We start from the raw sequence: 21,244 nt of genomic DNA on the forward strand, positions 1-21,244 counted from the left end.
GGGTTGAACTGTGCAGTAATGAACAGGAAGAAGAGAGGAAGTCATGCAGCACAGCCCATGATCATCTCTCTAAATTACTATCTCTCTAAACTCACCCAAATTAAAAAGGTTTTATTCACTCCAATAGTATGGCACAATGTGCTGGCCTGCCTCATATGACAGTATCCCAGCCACATGGCTGCACAGCTGCTCCTTTTTTGTAATCAGAACTGCCCCTGTAGCAGCAGACCACATTTATGTTCCATGGAGGAAGACAGGCACACTGTGTTAGAATCTCTTTTGTAAAATGGGAAGTCTTGAATAAACGCACTACACATTGTTTTGAAAGCAAGATGAGAAATCACAGCTCAAAGGTCACAAAATGATTTACAGCACCTTTTCCAAACATGAGCAGTTTGCAGATCAAAACTGATCTATACAACTCTCTTTAACGTGCGTGACAAACCCTTTTTATGAACACTTCCTAGCCTGAGTTGGTCGTTTCCATTGCTCCAGGATACTTATTGCAACTTTGTATTTCCTATACCTGCTCCAGGATTCTCATTCCTACTTTACCTTAGCACAAATTATAATACAGCATTGTTTCCTGGAGAAACTTAGCTGCTTGTACAGCAATAGAACTGCTGGGGAGATGAAGAGATCTTTCAAAGCAAAGACACTCTTTCAGAAGGATTTTAAAAACACATATACACAAATGTTCATGGTTTTGGATTCAATGGGCTACCTGTAATCAGCAAGATAAGAAGTTTATGTACAGACTATCAAACAGTTTCACATGAGCTGATACAACTAAAACCAAAACATTAATGCAAGTTGTTTTTTTAACTCTCTGGTAGAGCGAGAAATAATTCTACTATTTTAGCATATCCAGTATCCTTTTTACAAGTGATGTTGTTACATAGAACAATAGGAAACCATCATAACAACAGTCCACAATTTTTAATTGCACATTATCATCAAACATTGACATAAGCAAGATAAACCCCCCCTAAATTGCTTAGCACCCATCCTATGCTATTGCTGTTGTAACAACATAAGTACAAAGACATTTCCTAACACCAACATCACAAGCAGCAGAGATTCCCATTAAATGCACAAGTGGCAAAGACTTGCAATTTCTTCCACCTTGTTAGCGTTCTTCAGGTACTCCACAGACTCCCAAAGACCGATCAAAGCCATCTTGTCCATCCTTTCCATGTAGATTCGGAAATGCTCTCGGTATGAAGCGTTGGCCAAAATTTCTTCAAACTGAAGAATCTGAAGAAGGAAAAAGAATAAAACCTGGGAAAAAAACTAACTCTCAATCCCTTATGAAGAAAATCTTTTCACTTGGTGTGCCCACAGAGCACCATGCATGTGCACTAGATTCAAGTGCACAGACCTTCTACAGTAATAGTTTAGCTTCATTTAAAGAAAAATAATTTCAAAGAATAAAAAATATGAGTTAGAAGTACTTGAAAAATAAACACATCTATGCTCCTACCAGGCAGAAATTATTTCCACTTATCTTCTGTCCAGGAGGTAAGACTATATTTCAAAGGACTAAGATGGCATTTCAAGTCATTTATGAAATACTACTGCCAAAAATTTAACTTCTCGTGTCCCTGCAAGGCAGAGGAGACAAGCTGAAAGCTTAGTTTGATTCAAACAAATAGTGACATCAGCAGTTGCCAGGCCACAGGCCACAGAGCTTTGAGATTTATCTCAATTATTCCCAGGGACACAGAAAGATAGAGTGTAGTTCTTTACCCTAGCAGCTAAGGCATCCCATTAACTGTGTGTTATTGAAAAGCATCTATCAGAAATGCAGCCAGGAAAGGGTACAAGCTGTGATATAATGCTCAGGACTCTTCCTGAGATGAGAGAGGATGGTGTGTGTCAAGCAGAGAAGGAAATGAAACATATACTTCCCAAACCTAAGCAGATGCTGCAGCCACTAAGATGTTGGATTAAAAAGCCATTATCGCTTCCTCATCCTCTACTATTTTTGTGAAGCCAGGCTTTTTCTTTGAGAGAAACTCCTACCTGGAAACGAAACACCTCCCTGACAAAATGAACAGATCTTCCCACACTGAACAAACTGAACAACCTTGGCTTCCTTTGAAAAACAGAACCAATTTTCAGAACACACCATCAAAACCAATCAGCCCTTCCCCCCCAATGTTTCAGTGTAGCAGCTCAGTCTAGTTTTCATGTAGCTCATTTAGTGCCATTATTTATATTGCCAGGAATCCACATACACCAGAGTGGTTATGGTCTCTTGCTTTGTACCTCACAGACACCAACCAACCTTCACCTTTTCTTTGAAAAGAAACGCAGGTGCTTAAGCACTGTGGCTAATGAATCTTAGCTTCCTATGACTTTGCATTTCATAGCAAAGATAATTTGGTATGGAGCAAGACATGAATTCCAACCAAGGCTAAGGCATATTAACCCATGATGTATTTTTCTAATACAGGTTTTTCAACACCTAATACTACTACAATTCAGGTCATGTATCAGCATCTCTCTGGGAAGATGATTTATTTTACTCAGCTTAGTACCTGTGAGACTCCAGCACCAAGTTACGTTTAGGAAAAACAGTCTGCTGGGCTCAAGGTGTACGGGAAGAAACCACATCCATGTGCCACAATTACTAGCACAAGTCACTTCCTTAAGAAACCAGGCTAAAGAAGGTTCTTTGAAAACCATAGCTACCTGTGTTTTTCCTGAAACAGCTTCCCCAAATTCTGGGCAGTGTTTAAGTAAATTATATTTGTCTCAGCTGAAATGCTCCTTTTCATCTACAAAGTTTCTTAGCAACAGTCATATTCCATTCTTCTCTTCATCCTTTACTATACCAGTATCTTCTGAGCATGGCTTGCTCTTAGCTTCATAACTATTCAGGTATACGAACACAAACTTCTGTCTTTCAGAGGCTGCACTGTAATTCACAGTGAATAGCACAGAGTCAGGCTTCCTGAAGCTAGGCTTATTAGAGAAATGGTGATCAGACTGTCCAAGAGAAGAACACAGAGATGACAATTCAAAGGGCAGTCTGTGGTTTAGCCTGATTGTTGTGCATCATCATATTCTCTATTAAATCTTTTTATCAAGGACAATGACTTAAAACACAAGCAGAAGAGGGTCTTCCAGCCTCTTGAACAGAGATCTTCACCATCTCCAGGAATTTCAGCTCTATATATGATAGCAGAGGTAATAAATCACAATGCAGAGCACATGCTGTCTCTTCTTGAGCAAGAGGTCACTTTGGTCTTTATGCCTCTATTATCCAAAGTATCTCCACCCAGGCTGCCAGAAAAGAAGGTAATTAAAAAACATCCCCTCTCACAATTAATTGTGGGTAAGTGCTGCTGCAGGGAGCAAGGCAAGTGTAACCATCCCTCACTCCTGCACAGGTGCCCCATAGTAATTAAAGAGGTGGTGCCTAATAATGCTGTTACACAAATTTCCTATTAGTTACCTTGCAAACTGAAATACTTGAACAAGACAAATTAATGGACAGAAAAGCTTATCTTAAGGCATGTGTACACCCTCAAATCTAACATCCAGTTAGCAGATACAATCTTAGAATGATCAGCCTCAACAGCAACCCTCCAAGTGCTTTTGACTAGAGAGCAGCTTCTGGGATTGGAAAAACCAGCAGCTTTACCGCTGCTACATCAATTCCCTGCTCCAACAGGGAAGTAGCTAACATACCACAGCTGCTCACAAGCTCTGCCAAAGACTAGGAAGGGGTTAGGGCTTTATTTCCAAGCAGGGTGCTCTAACCAGCATCCCTAACATAGGCACACAGAATAGCCTTGTTCTTGGCCCTACAAAGCAAAGAGCTGGTCTTGACAAATCCCTAAAGACAATCACAACCTCTCTGGAGAAGAACATAAAACAATTGGATAATTTGCAAGGACGTGTATAGGCACCAGACACAGTACAGATGCACAGTACTCCATTTCTTTGCAACACACCAGGTTCCCACTGACTACAACCACATCGGCCTATAATGAATAACCACAATAAAGCTGATAACAGCACTGCAGATCCTGGGTGGGTAAATAGAATTTGGGCCAGTAGTGGATGTTTTCTGCTGGGATGATGACACACAGTCACACTGCAGAAATTACACTGGAAAAATGTGTCTCTTTCCAAGCTGCATTTTCAAGAACAGTAACCAATGCTTTGCCTGTACACCAAGTAAAATTAAAGCATATATTCTTTATTATCTTTTAAGAAGAGGCAAGTCATCAGAAGGTTACTTTGTCACATAAAGCAGTAGCTGAAATAAATGCAATGATTAGTTACCGATCAGGAAGTATATACTGCATAAGGTACATGAATGTTTTACTGCACATAAACTAACAGAAAACCCCCTGCCTTGAGACTCACATGTTCATGAAATTCTGTCGTAAGATACCCCATCTGCAGGCAACAGGGGAACAACAACTGAAGCCTGCTTTCTTTATATCCCCAAATTCTGTAAAAGTATCCTGACATAACATGATCTCAAGTTCGGAAATCACAGTGAAAGTCTCATCAGTCACCAGTTACATCAGCATCTATCCACAGATAGAAAGAATCATAGACTAATTAGGGCTGGAAAGGACCTTAAGATCATCTAGTTCCAACACCCCTCCCATAGGCAGAGACGTCCCACCCTAGACCAGTTTGCTTAAGGCCCTGTCCAACCTGGTCTTGAACGCTGCCAGGGATGGAGCATTTACCACTTCTTTGGGCAACCCACTCTAGTGCCTCACCACCCTCACAGTAAATAATTTCTTCCTTATATCTAACCTGAACTTCCCCTGTTTAAATTTGAACCCATTACCCCTTGTCCTATCACTACAGTCCCTAACGAAGAGTCCCTCCCCAGCATCCTTTTAAAGGCCCCCTTCAGATACTGGAAGGCTGCTATGATGTCTCCATGCAACCTTCCCTTCTCCAGGATGAACAGACAGCCCCAACTTTCTCAGCCTGTCTTCATACATGCTGGAAGCAAGGCCATCTGCAGGAGTTTCAAACTACTCCTCATCAGTAGGTTTATGAACATGAACTGCCTGTGCCTCAAAAGTACACTTGGGCCATTTCCTTGCTATCTCACAGTTAGTCCAGGATCAGATCACCACAGCTCCTCCTACCACCTGCGGTTCACAAAAAGCTCCGCTAAGGAGATGCTGTGACTGCACCCATCATATCACAGATGTGGTGATGTGGCTATTGTGCTGAAGACAACAGAGAAAACAAAGGGTTTGCTGGATGAATACAGACAAAAAAACTCAATTACTGCAATACTGTGCAGGTACCATTTCTACGAAAAAAGACTAAACCTGCACTGACCATAACTAGATTAGAAGAGAAACTTCATATATTACACTAATTTCAACTGTATTTTCTCTGAAAGCAAATCTAACACCAAGGACAGAATGTACATCAACATTGGAGCTAATGACAGAATTCAGACTCAAAGAGCAGCTGGGGTTGGTTTGTTTGCTTGTTTGCTTATAAGCTTTTGGTTATAACTTACACATTCATGACCTCCCTAGAGAACCCAGATTCAGGATAATAAGGTGAGTGAAACATATGCAAAGTCAAATACATAAAAGTCACAGGACTATCTAGTCAAACAGAAAACTGACACTTTTATAATTAGCTTCTGCTGTGAAAGGAGAAAAAAAAAAAAGTATTTCAAAGCACCTAATTTCTGTTTCTTAAATCTGTAAAAGAGGAACATCGACAGCTCCAAATAATCCACCTCCACATTTAAGACCATAATCCAAACCATAATAGCACCAGCAGTGCTATTACTCCTCTACTACTGCAGGAAAAAGAAAGCTTTCTGTGGGTTGCAGAAGTGAAACCAAAATACAAGTCTAGGTCACTAGTCAATTTGTTCTTTGTTCAACTAATACCAAATATTCCCCAGAGTTAATAGTGTATTCATGCTTCTGTACTACACTTACATAAAATCAAATACCATCAGTAGATGCTCATTTCTGACCCATTCCATATAACTTGAAGAAAGAAAAGCAAGCTTCCAGTTTCTTCTATACAAACTAGTTATTCTGCAGGTTAAGTGCTATCTTAGCAGAAAAACTGGCACAGCCAGACTCTAAATTTACAGAAATTATGGGCCACTGGGAGCAGCATACCAACATTAGCTTATCTACTAAGTCGCAAACTAAGCCTTTCCCTTTTGCTTAGAAAATGTTCCAAGTGTTCTGAGTGTTCAGTCAATACTGCCCACATAGGAGCGGCCAGCATCCAGAATAGAACTAGCTGCCTTGAAATAACCCAGACTGTAGCTACCACAGTGCAAAAAAGGGGTGGGAAGAAGCAGCATTAAAGAGAGCTCCCTTCCTAAACCAAGCCCTGGGCATTTTTCTGTGCTCAGAAGAGAACAGCGTGGCCTTCATCTCTCATCCAGCCTCCCTCAGCCTATTTCCTGATAAGAGAGCTGGGGACAACAGAAGAGAGCAGCACTTTTGCTGTTTTCTATGCTGACATGGATGTGGAGGGGTTCTATGGCTTCTTCATAGAAACGTCATCAAAAGCTTAGAAAGAGAGCAGATCCTATTGCTTCTGCCACCACAACAAACGCCTGTGCAAGGAGTATTAATTCCTATTAATAGTACCATTAACTCAATATGAAGCTGCTCATAGGTATCATCGCAAGATACACAACCCTGGGCCAGCAGCTCCTATTAAAAAAAAAAAAAAAACACCATCAGGTTCTAAAACATGCAGCATTAAAAGCAGGAATTCCTTTGTTTTTAATACAATAATATTATATTTTATTGTACTGCTGACCCCATCCAGTGCACCTTCACTATTTGATCCTGTTCCTGAACAATCTTATGTCACTATGTATCTATCCTGTAAAGCCCGTAACATCTCAGCAGGCACCAAAAGTGACATCAGTGGCTCATGTGGTGCTGCCACATGCTTCTCTCTCTCCTTTTCTCCTTGGCACCTCTCACTACACTCAACTCCAGGAAACAGATCAGGACTGCCTTGGCACAATCTATAACACACTGTCTGAAATCATGCTTTAGGGATGAGGGGGGTAGTCAACTGCCCTCTTTCAGCCCTTACTCAAGACAGACAAAACACAGATAGTTAAGAACTATTTCTCTACCATGCAACTTTTTCTTACATGCCAGTAAGTTACAATTATTATAAGGACATAATAAAAATCAAAGATCCCTGCATGAAAGGTTAACTTCTACCTGTATGAAAAAAGATGAAAACTTTCTCATTTGAGTACATCTATTACTGTACTTCACCCAAAGGGAACAGAATAGATTAAATTACACAAAGAAGTCACTAAACCTATTGAAGTTTAGCAAGGATAAGTAGCCATTGTTTTATTTTTGTAGATGCTGGCTAACACAACAGTATTTTTTTCTAATTCCAGACTACAGTGATGTTGAAAACCAGCATTCAGTCAACAGCCTTACCAGAGCTTTTTTGCAACGACAGCCCTTACATTTTTATCAACTGCCTTCCACGAGTTAAGTGTTTGCTTTTGAATAACTTGGTATTTGCAAAACCCACAAGTATTTCCAAAAGTACATATAACAAAGGCCGAAGAAATACTGCACATGTGTTGGCAATCTTTTATTTGAAGGCAAGCTGCTACTTTCAGAAAGGCTGCTACCATGTCTTTATTAGCTCCCTATATGCAGTACATCTGAAAAATCACATATGCTTATGAGCCACTCAACCCTTTGTGAAGTTTCATATGTAGAAGCATCCCAGGCCGAGTGATCGCTATGTTTTTTCAGGTACTTCAGTGATCTTTTCCCTAAGCAAACTATGAAGCAACTAATTTGTACTTGACTCAGAGTGAAGGGAGGGATTAATGACAGTGAGGATAATATGATCCAGTGCTAACACATTTAGAATGACCTTCAGATAATGTATGTGCTATTCAGTTTATACCTTCTGACTCTGAGGGCCATCGCCTTCCTCAGAAATGCCATCTTCCTGCTGATCATAAGCAGGCCCTCCCAGGAGCCTTATTCTCTTCTCACATTGCTTCTTTGCCACTGTCAGCTGATTAATATACCTCTTCACATTGCGAGCCCTCAGTAGGTCAGCTTTCATTGCTGCAGTTTCTTTTCCTTTTGAATCTAAGAAAAAAGCAGATAAGAGACAGTCCTTTACAACACGAAAATATCATTGCACCACTGCCTCTGCGACCTGCCTGATCAAAGCATTTGTCATTCTGGAGTCAACTACGCACATGAGAACAGATAATTCAGAGTTTGTATTTGAAACGACATGGTGATTTTCAAACATTCTCCAACAATACCTAAAGGGCTTATATAAAACAGTTCAGAAAAAAAAAATTATCCAAACATCCAGTGAAATCTGACTCTTCCAGCTCTCTTCTCATAGTTTGTTGCAAGACAGAGGCTCAAGACTTGTGTACTACACAATGTACACTGATCAGATGGCTTCGGGAAGTTACCCGCAGTTACGGTGTATGATAGATAACACATGAAACTGATAGTTTATGCACCTTACTGAACATAACACTGACTACCTAGAGCCATGAGGGACTGGACTTAGACCCTTCAGACCAGCATGACATGTTTCCATGCATCTCATTTTCAAATCCAAATTTCTTGAGGCTGATGTGAACAGCATATCATACAGCATCTCCTCCACACAGCAACAACGCTTGAATTTCATTCAAAATGGTCATATGACTGAGAAGAAAAATCTTACAGCGCCACACCAAGACTGCACAGTATTGGAGTGACATGAAAATGACAGTCAGCTGAATAGGATCTGGTAATAAAACATGTAATGTTTGTGTATTCTACATTCCAGCCTCTTCAGCTAATTACCAAGGTCTAAAAAAAGAAGCAGCAGATAAACCAGACTAAAAAACCCTACTGCACTGAAATAATTCCTGGTTTCTATCTGCTGATTTACATTTATACACTGGTTTTATTTTCCTCTTGTTCAACGATAACAGTCCTGCTTTTGTAGGCCACAACTAGCGCTCAGCAGCAAAGCACCTGGCTTGTACTTGCCTCTGGATTAATTGATTGCTCAGGGATGAATAACAGAGATCCATTCTACTATGTTTTCAAAATATTAAATGCTAGTAAAACAATATAGATGAAAATAGCATTCCATTTTCAAAACAGTTGCTGGAAAGAAACAACCAGACAGAAAAAGAAAATCCCTCAGGAATTATTTAAAGCGGGTCTTTTAAAAACATTTCTAATATGTTAAGGTACCTTCTTTTAGGACTGTTTTCATCCTTTGATTTCCCCTTACAGCCACATGTAACTACTGCATGTGATTATGTTTGTCACTTTTATACTGAAGAACAACTCAGTACATGGGGGTCCCTAAAGTTCTATAGGTAATGTGAGTGCAGATATTCTCCCAGCATCTTTTCCCATATTGTTCATTGCATGTATTTATGTATGTTGGTAGGGAACCTTCCCGATTCAAAGACTGTTAGTTTTAATGGGTAAGTATCATCTGCATCTGAGCTGCCATATAATAGTAAACTACAGAGATAATACTCACTGAAGCAAACGATAAAATGAGTTTACCGTGACAAAAAAATGCCATCTGTTTTTCTGGCATGTTATCCCCACAGGGGAGTCAACAGAACATTTAATTTAGCGTTTCAGTTCCCTGACCAGAGGTACCAGTATTAATGAGAAAAAAAAGAACAACAAAAAGCAGGAAAATACCTTAAAGACAAAACAGCTCTCCCCCTTGATTTAAAATGTTTACAGCTAATACAAGTATGTGGACAGCAATATGAAGTGAAGATTAAAACCCAACATTTCTCCTCCTGCACTTGACTTCAAGATGATTTTTAAAAGTTCTCAATTCTCTCAATAGCTTGAATACTTTGGGCTCAAAATACATACCTGAAACCCTACATTTTGAAAACCCATGAACAGTGATACACAACCATTATTCAGCCTTCTTAAAGCAAAACACCCTTCTTAGGGAAATCAAGGCATACCTGGAGGGTTTTCAAGGTAATCATGCCTGTTTTACCTGCAGTCTTATCATCCTGCAATTGCAGCAGGCTCCAGGAAGACTAATGAGCCCTAAAACCCATCCGCTTCCTGTGAATAATTGCTTTATTAACAAAAATCCTTCATAAAACATTTGCCTCACTCAGCATTTCATATCCATAAGGAGCCAACCCCATGTAAGAAACACTCGGGGCAGAGTGATGAAGATGGATAAACAGGACTAGTCACCCTGAAAGCCTGGCAGCAATGCCTTTAAGAGTAAACAAGAGGCTGATGAAGAGCAGCACAGCACAAAGTGTGGCTAAGGCACTGCAGTGCAGGAGAGATGGTGTGGAAACCTGGACAAACACTGAACATGACTTTCCTCTCCCTAAGTACGAAAGATAAGCTAATGGACAACAAAAGGAGCAGCATTTGTATGTTAGCTGGCAAGGGATTAGGCATATCACTGGTTTTCTCCTAACCCCAATCGCCTTTCAAGATTTTGAGACTTCTCTGATTTTCAGATATGAAATGTTCTGGGTTTTTCCACATTAAGCCCTATCAGAAAGGTATTTTGAGATATAAAGACAACTTTTATTTTTAATCTATTCTTGCCTGATCCCACCACCAAAGTACTGATATAATTAAAAGCCTTTTTTGCCATTTCTTTGTATCAGCAAAGCTGATTATCAATACATCCATGAATCACTGCATAAACCAAATAAAACCAGAAAGTTATGGAAGAAAAGACTTGCAATTACTCACATACCCCTCAGCCAGCTCCAATAAAAGGAAAAGGAATAGATACATGCTATTAATGTGCTGTTTCGTCACTATACAAGAGAAGAAGATGCATCCTTTGGACAATTTTAACTATTAATAACTTCACAGCTGATCTCAGTTGAGGAATATTTTTTTTAATTATTGTTAAAAACAAATAAAATCACCCCTCATCAGCAAAACAAGAAAGATTCTGCTTTGGCTTTTCCTCCCCACAACAGCTAAGCAGGGCCTCCATCCTCAAAGGAGCAAAGGGTCATTTAGTAACTTCCTCCAAAATAATTCTCCTGATCAGGGGAAATTTTGACAAGACATGCAGTGCCACGGTGGAACTTCAGTGGGGTACTGTGCACCCTTCCCAAGCTCACCAAATGCAATTAGTACCAAAAGCAGAATTTCAAACTCTGCTTATCAATCCACAGCTGTGGGTAATTCAATTTGCACTGTAAAATATCAAAATGCAAATGGTCCAGATGAGCTCAAACTTACCAAGCACTCAAAGCTAAGCTATCTCTACAAATCTCTGTCACTCCGTTTTTGCACGCCCACAATGATTTCTGACAAAGCTTCCACATTTTCTTCTGAATCACTCCGTAACTACCTTGATTTGAGATAGGCCAGGAGAAGATCTTAGAATCCACCAACAAAATTTCTGAAAATGGATTCCTCAGAACTAATCCCCTCCCCCCTTATTTTTTTTTGTAGTTTTGCTATTTGGTCAGCTTTTATGCATTAAGTACATTGAACTGCAGTACATATTCACACTGTCTGTTCTTCAGTTAGAATGTTGGGTCTTGCAAACAATAGTCATGCCAACAAATGCCACACAAACTTTATAACCCACAAGAAAAATAATGCAAATTAAGACATATGGAAAGCCTGCTTAAAGCACAAGCTAAAATATACTGTAGTGCTGCATGAACTGTCCCTTCTGTTTATAGTAGCAGCATAAAGCAAAGATTTCTCACTTGAACATATACAACTCATTCGAAGGTATGTATGACAAAAACATGATTAAAACTGAAAGTACAACTTCTTGTTCCTCTACAGCTTCAAGAAATAAAGACACCTGCCACCTGGCTGCCTGTACAACCGGACTGACTCATCTGACTGATCTCTGAACGAGCTACACGCATGTACACCACTGTATGCATTTTTGCAAGACATTTTTTACATTCTTTTATGCAAGCTAAGAACATGCAGCGCCTACTTAATGCTGTGAAGTACTTCGGTAACAAATACCAATTTAACATTTTCATGCAAACAGTAACTGTAACCTTCCATATATATCATTTACCAACCATTACAAACGTCTCTGAACTTGCAGAAACTTTGCTTTATTTACACATTGTCAAACCTATGTAGGCCTGGAAAAGTATCTATTCAATTCTGAAAGAGCAGGCCAGACTTCGAGAGGAACAGCACACACGGCTCCTTCTGCCCATGGTATAAGCAAAGGAAAACCAGCTCTAGCATGGCCAGACAAGAGTGAAAAAACTGCTAACGCCCAAACACTTCAGGCAACAGATCTGGTGCAAGGAATTTAAAGGAATATCATGGAGAATTTAGGCACAGATCATTAGCAATAGATAGTGCAATGCAGCTTCCCATTTCACAGCCACAGCTGAGCAAAACAAAAGCAAAATAGCGGTAAGGTAAATTTGAGCATGGGAGTAAGTACATACTATACAATAAAATAACATCCAACACAGGTAGTCTCTGTCTGTAGGTCCCTGCATGCATCCTTGGTCACTTCTGTCTGACCAGTCAGCCTCTCCCCTCCCTCTTTCACCAATGGGCATCTCTCCAAACCACCGTTGACAAGATGCATTACCATCACTAACGCACATAAAGAAACTCAGGAGTAGAAAAAAAGTTTCCTCTACCAAACTGATTTGAAAAATCACAAATCAAAACAAACAAGTCTACCATGATTACAGCCACTTTCACCTTCATCCACAAGAATTCCCTCCATAGTTACTCCTTGAGCACGACATGCATAATGTCAGCTCTTTAAGCTTTGGCAAAAAGCTATGCAAAAATAACTGCGTATGCATGTTTATCCCTATGTGGAGGATGGGGGTGGGGGAAGGAATCATACTACAGTTTTGTCATAATTAAGTTAAATGGCATCTGTAACGTGCTGGAATGCAGAAGTACCCATCTCACTTCACTCTAAATTATCACCTTGACAAAACCCACACATCACAACCTACACACCCAAGGTAGCTTGGACTCACAGTTTCTAAAAGAAAAGTCCCTTTTTAAAGCCAAACATTCAAGCCTCTTTGGGAACCACAGCACCTAAGAAGCCTGCCCACAGACAGTTCTGTTTCTGTACCAGCTGTCAGCTCCGCTTATAAAAGTGGGTATCTACATGCAGAGTGGGAACACTCAGCAGGAGAAATCTACTGCAACACAGCAGATCTCTCTATACAGAAACGGCTGCTTATTTGATCCGTCTTGCAATCCCTACTTGAAAAGGAGCAGTTTTCTCAACAGGAGTGCTCTGGGATCAACTACAACACGGTGTCTGAAAAACAGTTCCATCCCGTCATCCAAGGATGGTTTCCGGTCATGCTGTGAACTCACGTATAAGGCAGAGGACACAGAAAATGAGAAGGCAAACCAAACAAATCCCTTCATGGTGCCTGGGACAGGGGAAAATCTGTTGAGATATTTGCTGTCTGTTGCCCTAAGACAAGGTACATGCCTTCATGGGCTTTTATTTTAAAAAGCAGCTAGCAAAATTGCAAATCCTTGCCAAATACTTGTAGGATCCTGTAATATGACATCAGCAAGAGAAGAAGCAAAAATACATCTGTTAAAATTAGAACTAGTGTATTTAAAGTGTTTCTTATTCACATTATAACAAATATCAAGTTATTGTATCAACTTCCCTTGTTGCTATTTCACAATTTTAAGCTTTTTATTTAGAAAAATTAAGATCTACGCTTGCTTCTAGAAGCTCAGATCCTCTCTCACTTATGCTACAATGCCTGACCTGTTTATTTGTCCTGACAAACTGCTTGAACTAAATCAAAATGCAGTAATTATTTTCAGATAAGCATTTCTAGTCTTTCATTTTTAATTAAGAAAAAAACAACCACCACCTTAAAATACCTGAGAGTTAGCTCAAATTTGGCTCACTACTTCCAAGGAATGACCACTTATCAAAGGGCAAGCTGATGTGAGACTTTTAAAGATGTAGAAAGACGTGATTCTTCCAACCAGAGCACATGTGACTATGAGGAAGACTGTCTAAAACTATCAGTAGGAAGAAAAAACAAAGAGAAGGAAAAACCAACCAACCAACCAAAAGAAAAAAAAACAACCGAAACAGCCCACCACTGCAGCCATGCCTACACTCACTGCTGGAGTGACCCTGACTGACCATTTTGGAAGAGGACACATAGAAGAACACAGTTTGGAGAAGTAATGCAGATACACCTTCACATCAGATTCAGTGCTTTTGTGTGAGTGCAAATGAGGGAAGTAGTGGAGTGCCAGCATGCAAGATAACAGCTTCTATTTAGAGTGGGCTGCACCACTCCAAAATAAACCCATCAGCACCTCTTCAAAAAGTAATGCTACATTAGGTTTCTTACTCAGCTTTAGCAATGGCCAAAAGCAATTCTCTTGGTTGTGGAAGCTGCATCATCCACCCCCAACAGGCATCATTCTATGAACCCCTCAAATTATTTTGTGTCTCAGCCTTTTAAGACATTTGACTTTCTCAGGGAGTCAAATGCAAAAACTTACTGCTTAACATGAATCAGATGCTTTTGTACGTTTTCGTTTGCTCTCCTACGCTCACATGCCAGAAGATTCAAATGACAGAAGTCTGAAAAGAAAAAAAGACCCTATAATATGCCATTTTTTACTACTGAGGAGTAAATACAATGATGTTTAGAAGCACTTTAAGGTACTTTGTGCTTTTATTAAAGGGGCCTAATGGCTAAATGTTTTGCCAATAAGTGGCACCAACACTAGTTAAATTAAACATAAAGAACCTTGTCCTTGCTGAGGGACAAGCCTTCCTCTCCAATCCCTTTGGGGACCAACATTAAATGTATGCTTCATTATCACCAGACAAAACAGTAAAAGAAGTCAGGCAACTGTAGCCCATATGAGAAGCCAACAGCCTGAAACCTAGTCCTCAGACTACTCATCCTTTAATAATAGACACCCAATCTTTTTATAAACAAAAATTTTTGGTCAGTTTTAGAGACTTAACTATTTCTCCTCAACCAACAGCAAAGGTACACGATCCTGCTCAGGCATATTTAGTGTTAGTCTCGTACCTGCACAACACTTACTCTGCTTAGACAGTAGCTAAGTACCCACTGTGCCAGAGTACTGGCCACTCCTGCTGCACTAAAGTGCTCCTCATATTTGTTGCTGTACCTTTTTCTATTGCAAATGCTGCCTCAGGAAGCTCCAATGCCTGAAACTGATGGAGGCTCAGACTATATCCATGCGCATACTATTTTACAGTTGCTCTACTCATATCCTGAGAGCAAGTATCAGGCTCAACAGACCACTGCCACCCAAAGTTCCACTGCTCTAGCTAAACACCCAGGCACTAAAGAAACAATTAGGACCTAACTTTGCCACAGGAAAGAGGAAACAGCTAGCAGTAAGACTATCTCTTGCCACGCTGGAGCAAGAGCTCATTTACTAGCATGAAAGGGGAGACTGTTGTATACATTGAACACCAATGCTCATGCATTATTATGTGTATGCAGCAGGTACTGGGGGAACAGATTAGAGAAAGACAGAATGAGATTGCGCAAACACACCTCCACTTGGCATAAAGCTTACATTTAGCTATTCCCCATGAAACCCAGCTGTTACAGGGGTAGCCAGAAAGGGAAACATCAAAAGGTGATGTAATGTGATGATCTGTTCTAAAACAGTTCAACAAACTTTTTATCAGCAATGAGCTGGGGTGGGCTTTTTTGTTGGCTTTCTTTTGTTTTAAGGAAGGTAGCACAGTTTTCCTTCAGCTTTTCTTCCTAAAATTCAGGAATATGTTAGATTTGTTATCGTATTAGGAAAAATGTCTCCACCTAGTTCAGGAAAAAAAAAAAAAAAAGACACAAAAAAGCCTTCAGAACTAGATTTTAACCCTTTACAGTTTTGCTAGCCCCCTTAAAGTTTACTGTACATAGACTGAGCCTGAAAATTTTTGGTAGATGAAAACCTTGTCAGAATAACAGATTAGAGATCTGCCTTAAATTGTGTGAACTATAGTGAGATTGTATTGTATGCCTCTGCTGGACATACTGTTCCACATGTGTCAAGCAAAAAAAGTCACCTTTTTCTTCAGGCACAATGCAAATAACCATTGGCTATTTAAGAAATAAGAGGGTTTGACACAATAACCCCACTGGCTAACATAGCCAGCACTGGGAATCAACTCTTAAATGACATACATGGTTGCCATAGGACTAAACTAATAATAAAAGTCAATACCATAACACAAAGTTTCAGTTCAAGCTAGTGGAATTTCTGTTGGATTTTTTTTAATACAGGTAAAAGTCAAGAGCCCATAAAAATGCAGAACCAACTTCATCACAGTACAAGTGGAACCAGATTTACTTTGACAGAATACATAGCAAAAATCTTTATGTCTATTCTGCAGTCCCAGGCACTTGTAGTTTCACAAAAATATCTTCTGTTCAGGGTTTGGACCAGTGAACAATTAACTAGGTAAGTTCAAGTGAGACAGAGGAGAGCAAGACAGAAATTAATTGTAGAAACCCAAACTGTGTAAGAATATTCCCTAAATCAATTCTTGTCACAACAAAGACCAATGGCAGCATAAATGGAAATACAGGCTTAGAAAGATTGATTTTTCATAACGTACTCAGAGTTAGCTTCCCTGTTCTCATTTTATTAACTTTATGAAACAGACTTTCCATTAAATTAACTTTCATCTGAGAAATATTAATATCTCTTCCTGTAATGTACATTTGAGCAAAAACCAGTGCCTACTTTTCCTTGCCTTGGTTTGACAGAAGCAATTTATCCTACAGGTCTGCACATCTACATTGTAGAATGTAAACTAAAGGCATATCAGTGTTGACAACCTTATACTTTCAGAAACTTGAGCAGGGACCCCAAACTCTTCATACCATCATGCAAAGATTATTTTACTTAACCCCCCCATGGCATGTTTAATTTTCTGTTTCTGCATTTTTCATTACACTTGAATTTCATTACATTTTAAAAGCTTTCCTTTGTGATACAAAGAGCTACGAAAGGATTTTTTTTTAACCTGACAAGTAGAGAATATATGAAAATATAAAAATCTTAGGATTTGTTTGTTTACAAATAAATTAATTTATAGTGCCTGTTGCCTTTTAATTATGTTTTGATATGCCTTAAGTATATACGTCCAAGCAAAAATTTGGTCTGCAATTTTGCCATCAATATAATCTCCTGAAGATATACCACAGTTTTGGTACATTTTGAGAACCATAAAAAGCAGTATATATAATAAATATAAATAGAAATGTAAGATGTACACACAATTTAAAAGGCAGGCATTGCAAAAAAACTGCAGAAGGATTAAAAGCACTCTACTGCAACACAAAAACATAATACAATGAACAGTCAAAATAAATCTGACAATTATGCTGTATCATTCCTTCTTCTGTGTTTTGAAAGCAGAACAGACAGACTTTGAAGAGCGGACTGTATGAAGAACAAAGAGGAAGGAAGATGCTCAGCATACAAAGTTGTAATGCCAAAAACCCTAGTTGCATCAAGTTCTGAAAATAAATGCATCATAGAGATGAACTTTCTCATGATCCATCAGCTTAGAGGAAGATGCGATGGGGGGATAATCACATCATGGGAGTTTCTGGAAGAACCAGACAAATGAAACTGAACTGAAGTACTAAACACATAGCGTTCCTAAAATCTGTCAAAGAATCCCACACACACTGATTGCATATGTATGTTGGGAGTTCAAGCAGCTTTTCAAAATAAAAACAACAGATGTGACTTAACAAAACAGAATCTTACCTTTCTGCCTCTTCACTTGGGGAATATTGCTGATTGTGGTTGCTTGAACTATTTCCACTACAATCTGATACCTAGTTTTAAAAACAGCAAGGGTGAAGAGGGAGGAGAGAAAAGAACAAAAGAAATAAAGGACATTATTTTTTTTTTTTTTACAATGTGTTCTTCACACAGCACACTTAACAATAGATAAAAACCAAAAGCCTTCCACCTCCTCCTCACCTGGAAACAGGGTCATTTCTCAATATATCTGCAACCTAAGGAGCAGTGTGCATATGGAGTAGAGTAGGGAAAAAAAAAAAAAGGTTAACTTGACACAAAACGAAAACATCAAGCTAAAAATAATACTCCCCTATTCTCTCAACTGCTGGCACTGCACAGCCAGTTAATAGTATCCAGTGAACAAAATGTGAAGTCATGCTCTTAACATTAAATATGACAAGGAAGAAAACATGAATTCTTCCACATTTGTGACAGACTTCCAATTTATCCACAGTAATGTAAATCTGAGGGGAATCAAGGTGAAATTTACCTGTTTAACTTTTTCTTCTTGAAAGAAACAGGGACAACACATTTTATGGAAACTTAATAAAACAGGAATAAACCTCTGTCTCCCTTCATGACAAGCAACAACAAAGGTAAATATAGAGTGACTTCGAAGGATGTTCATAGCTAACCACAGAATGATCCCTTATCTGGCTTGAGGGTTTTTCTACCTCCAAACAAATCCAAGTTTTCAGAAAGAAAACTCCTTATGAAAGGAGAAAGGGGAAATACAAAACCAAAACCAACCAAACAAACAAAAACCAACATCAAAACCAAACCCAACTTGTCATGAAAACAAACATCAGCTCCCCAAATGTCCCTTATAAAAATGAAAGGGATATTTCCACAAAAACAACATGGGTAAGTTTTATTAACAGGTAGAATGACCAAAAGTTAGAGGACCACTACAGATATTGATGCACCCTGAATTCAAAAGTACCTCCAAAATTGATAAGTAGTTCCTGTATCACTTAAATACTAAAAATAAAAACCCTAAAAGCAATGCAGAAAATCAATACAATGTTTCTTCTGAAGTTAATGTTTCTAAGCAAGGACAGAAAGATGATTTAGAAAATCCTAGTACTATTACTAGCCTTTCAGGGAAGGCTATTTGCAAGGCAGAGAGCTGGTACACCTGCTTACAAGTTGATCCAACACACAGACCCTCCAACTCTTTTCCCATTTCCTGGCCAAGAGCAAAAAACACCCTTCATCCACAAGTTTGCACTGATCCAGCTGGGGACTTTTTCCTACTTACCCTAAGAAAAAAAAGATACCTGGCTCTAATCACAGTAAGACCTATTAAAACTCAGTGAAATCAGTCTGGATGGATGCCTTTAGGGACTTCTCTCCTGTAAGGGCTCATGCATACATCAAGGAGCACCCAGGAGTCCACACTTTTTTGACTGTGGTCAGACTAGAGTCTGGGGAAAGGATTGTCTCTGCCTCATGGCCTCTTCCTCTGAGCATACTATTTTATGTTTATCTTAGTAAATACACAGCAATTAACCTGCAAAGATACAGCATGGAAGGGATGTTTAAAAAAATAACAAGTTTCCCAGCAACTGTAGTGCCTTGGGATAAATTTCCCTCAAAGCTAAGCCTGTACAGAAAATTGTTACTACTTGCATCTGTTCTTTACCAAGATGTTACACGGTAACATTAGGAGTAACAGGAGTTCATGAATGCCATACTTTCATTGGCTTAGAACAGGCACCAAAAATTGATTTCCAAATAAAACCAAGAAAAAGAATTTTTGATAAATAGTATTATTGCCCAGAATAGCATCTAAGTGGGAAACCTGTTTAAGGACAACATGCTGGCAATTTATTTGTTGCAGGAGGAGAACTGGAAACATTCTTCCCACTCTGATCACTCCAGCTGAGTCTAACCACACTTCTGAGTGATAACTGCACAATGGCTTATTTGTTTCTTCCTTTTTAGTCCCTTCTTTGCCCATTGTTTCTGTGGTTCAATCTGAAATACCACATAGTTTGTTCATCCAAAAATCACCCATTTCCCACCACCCCCATCCCCATGTAGGGACCACTGTTTGGTTTTCTTGACATAAATCTGTAAACTTTCACAGGTAAATCATGAAAGCTTTGCAAAACATAGTACACAGCTTTGAGATGGCTACAGGTGTGACCATTTCCCTCTGGGTGCTCCCACAGTGCTGGAAAACAAACAGAAAGGGAATCCCTCATTCCACAGGGGAACACTGCGTAACCACCTTCCCAGAGATCAGCTCTATACAGAGGAAGAAAGAATGCTGCCTCCAAAATCAAATGCTATTTCTCTTTAAAAAAAAAAAAAACACACCAAAAAAAAAAACTTTTTCTCAGACATTTTCCATTCAAATACTATCAGCTCAGCCTGATCAACATTTTGTTGGGCGTAGAGAAACCCATTTCAAGATGATGGTAGTTGGAACTCCACAGGCTAGAAAGGAAAAACCTAAGTGCAGCCAAAACCACATTATTTCATAAAGCAAATCTGCTATCTGGTATTATAGAACACAATTTAAAGTGACCTATCAGCTAAAAAGAGAGCACATTGAGCATTAATGTGCCTGAACAACAACAGAAGAGTTGGGTTTCTTTTGAACAAGCAGATCCATTAGTGTGATTACGCTAATAAATGTGATGTCAATTAGGTTTTAGACAGAGTCTAATAGAGACTAATTTCTGCTCTCATGAAAGGCACACTGGCCCAGAGTAAAGAACAAATTTTACAGCAGATGAGCAATAAGTAGCCAAGCAACAGAATCATTTCACCATCACCTAAATATATTTTCCTACCTCAGAAATGCAAATTGTTTCAGAATCAAAGAGAATAACAACAGAAAGCAAGATGTTATTTATGCAGCCCACATCCTCCACCTTGGCAAATCTTGGCTTGACTAAGCCAAGTCTAATAAAAGGTCTGGGTCACAACAGATGACACAGAGTGCACCAAAAGGGATCAATGCGCTTGTGTCTTTCAGATGTTGTTGCAGCCATTTAGGAAGGGAGACAACTGACCTGCAGCAGCAATTGAAGGGAGTCAGGGAAGAGAAAAAAACCCACCAGTTCTGGTTGGTGGTAGCAAATTAGAATAAAGGCTGGAAATAGCTTCAACTGTCCCCCAAAGCTTTGGTGTGCTCAATAAAACCAACTCAAGGACATCCACAAAGATCCTACAACAGCAGGGACCTCTGCTCCCTGCTTCCCAGTCACTTGGTCATTATCCTCTCCTCAGAAACCAGAGGAAGAACAGCTTAGCTATGAAGAGAAGTATAAACATCTTGTACTTAGGCAAGCAGGCTTGGAATGCATGCAGTATCTCATGTTATGATGAACGATGGAAGAAGAAAGAAATGAGATGGGGGGGGAATTAGTATGAAAGCAAGC

The 21,244-nt window shown here is 39.3% G+C and overlaps 1 protein-coding gene across 1 annotated transcript in view; it reads right to left on the minus strand.

The window, feature by feature from the left end:
- SNX25 (sorting nexin 25) overlaps positions 1 to 21,244 on the minus strand; it is a 78,309-nt gene that overhangs the window by 21,490 nt on the left and 35,575 nt on the right. The window contains exons 6-8 of the mRNA XM_057420290.1: positions 17,811 to 17,881; positions 7,936 to 8,126; positions 1,126 to 1,257 (exon numbers count right to left, since the gene is read on the minus strand). Of these exons, the coding sequence (XP_057276273.1) occupies positions 1,126 to 1,257; positions 7,936 to 8,126; positions 17,811 to 17,881 (394 nt within the window). The remainder of the gene's footprint in view (positions 1 to 1,125; positions 1,258 to 7,935; positions 8,127 to 17,810; positions 17,882 to 21,244) is intronic.

The sequence above is a fragment of the Pezoporus wallicus genome, unplaced genomic scaffold (genome assembly GCF_028554395.1).
Source record: "Pezoporus wallicus isolate ANWC-B61680 ecotype Strahan unplaced genomic scaffold, APGP_CSIRO_Pwel_v1 contig_5552, whole genome shotgun sequence".
In the NCBI taxonomy this organism is placed as follows: domain Eukaryota; kingdom Metazoa; phylum Chordata; class Aves; order Psittaciformes; family Psittacidae; genus Pezoporus; species Pezoporus wallicus.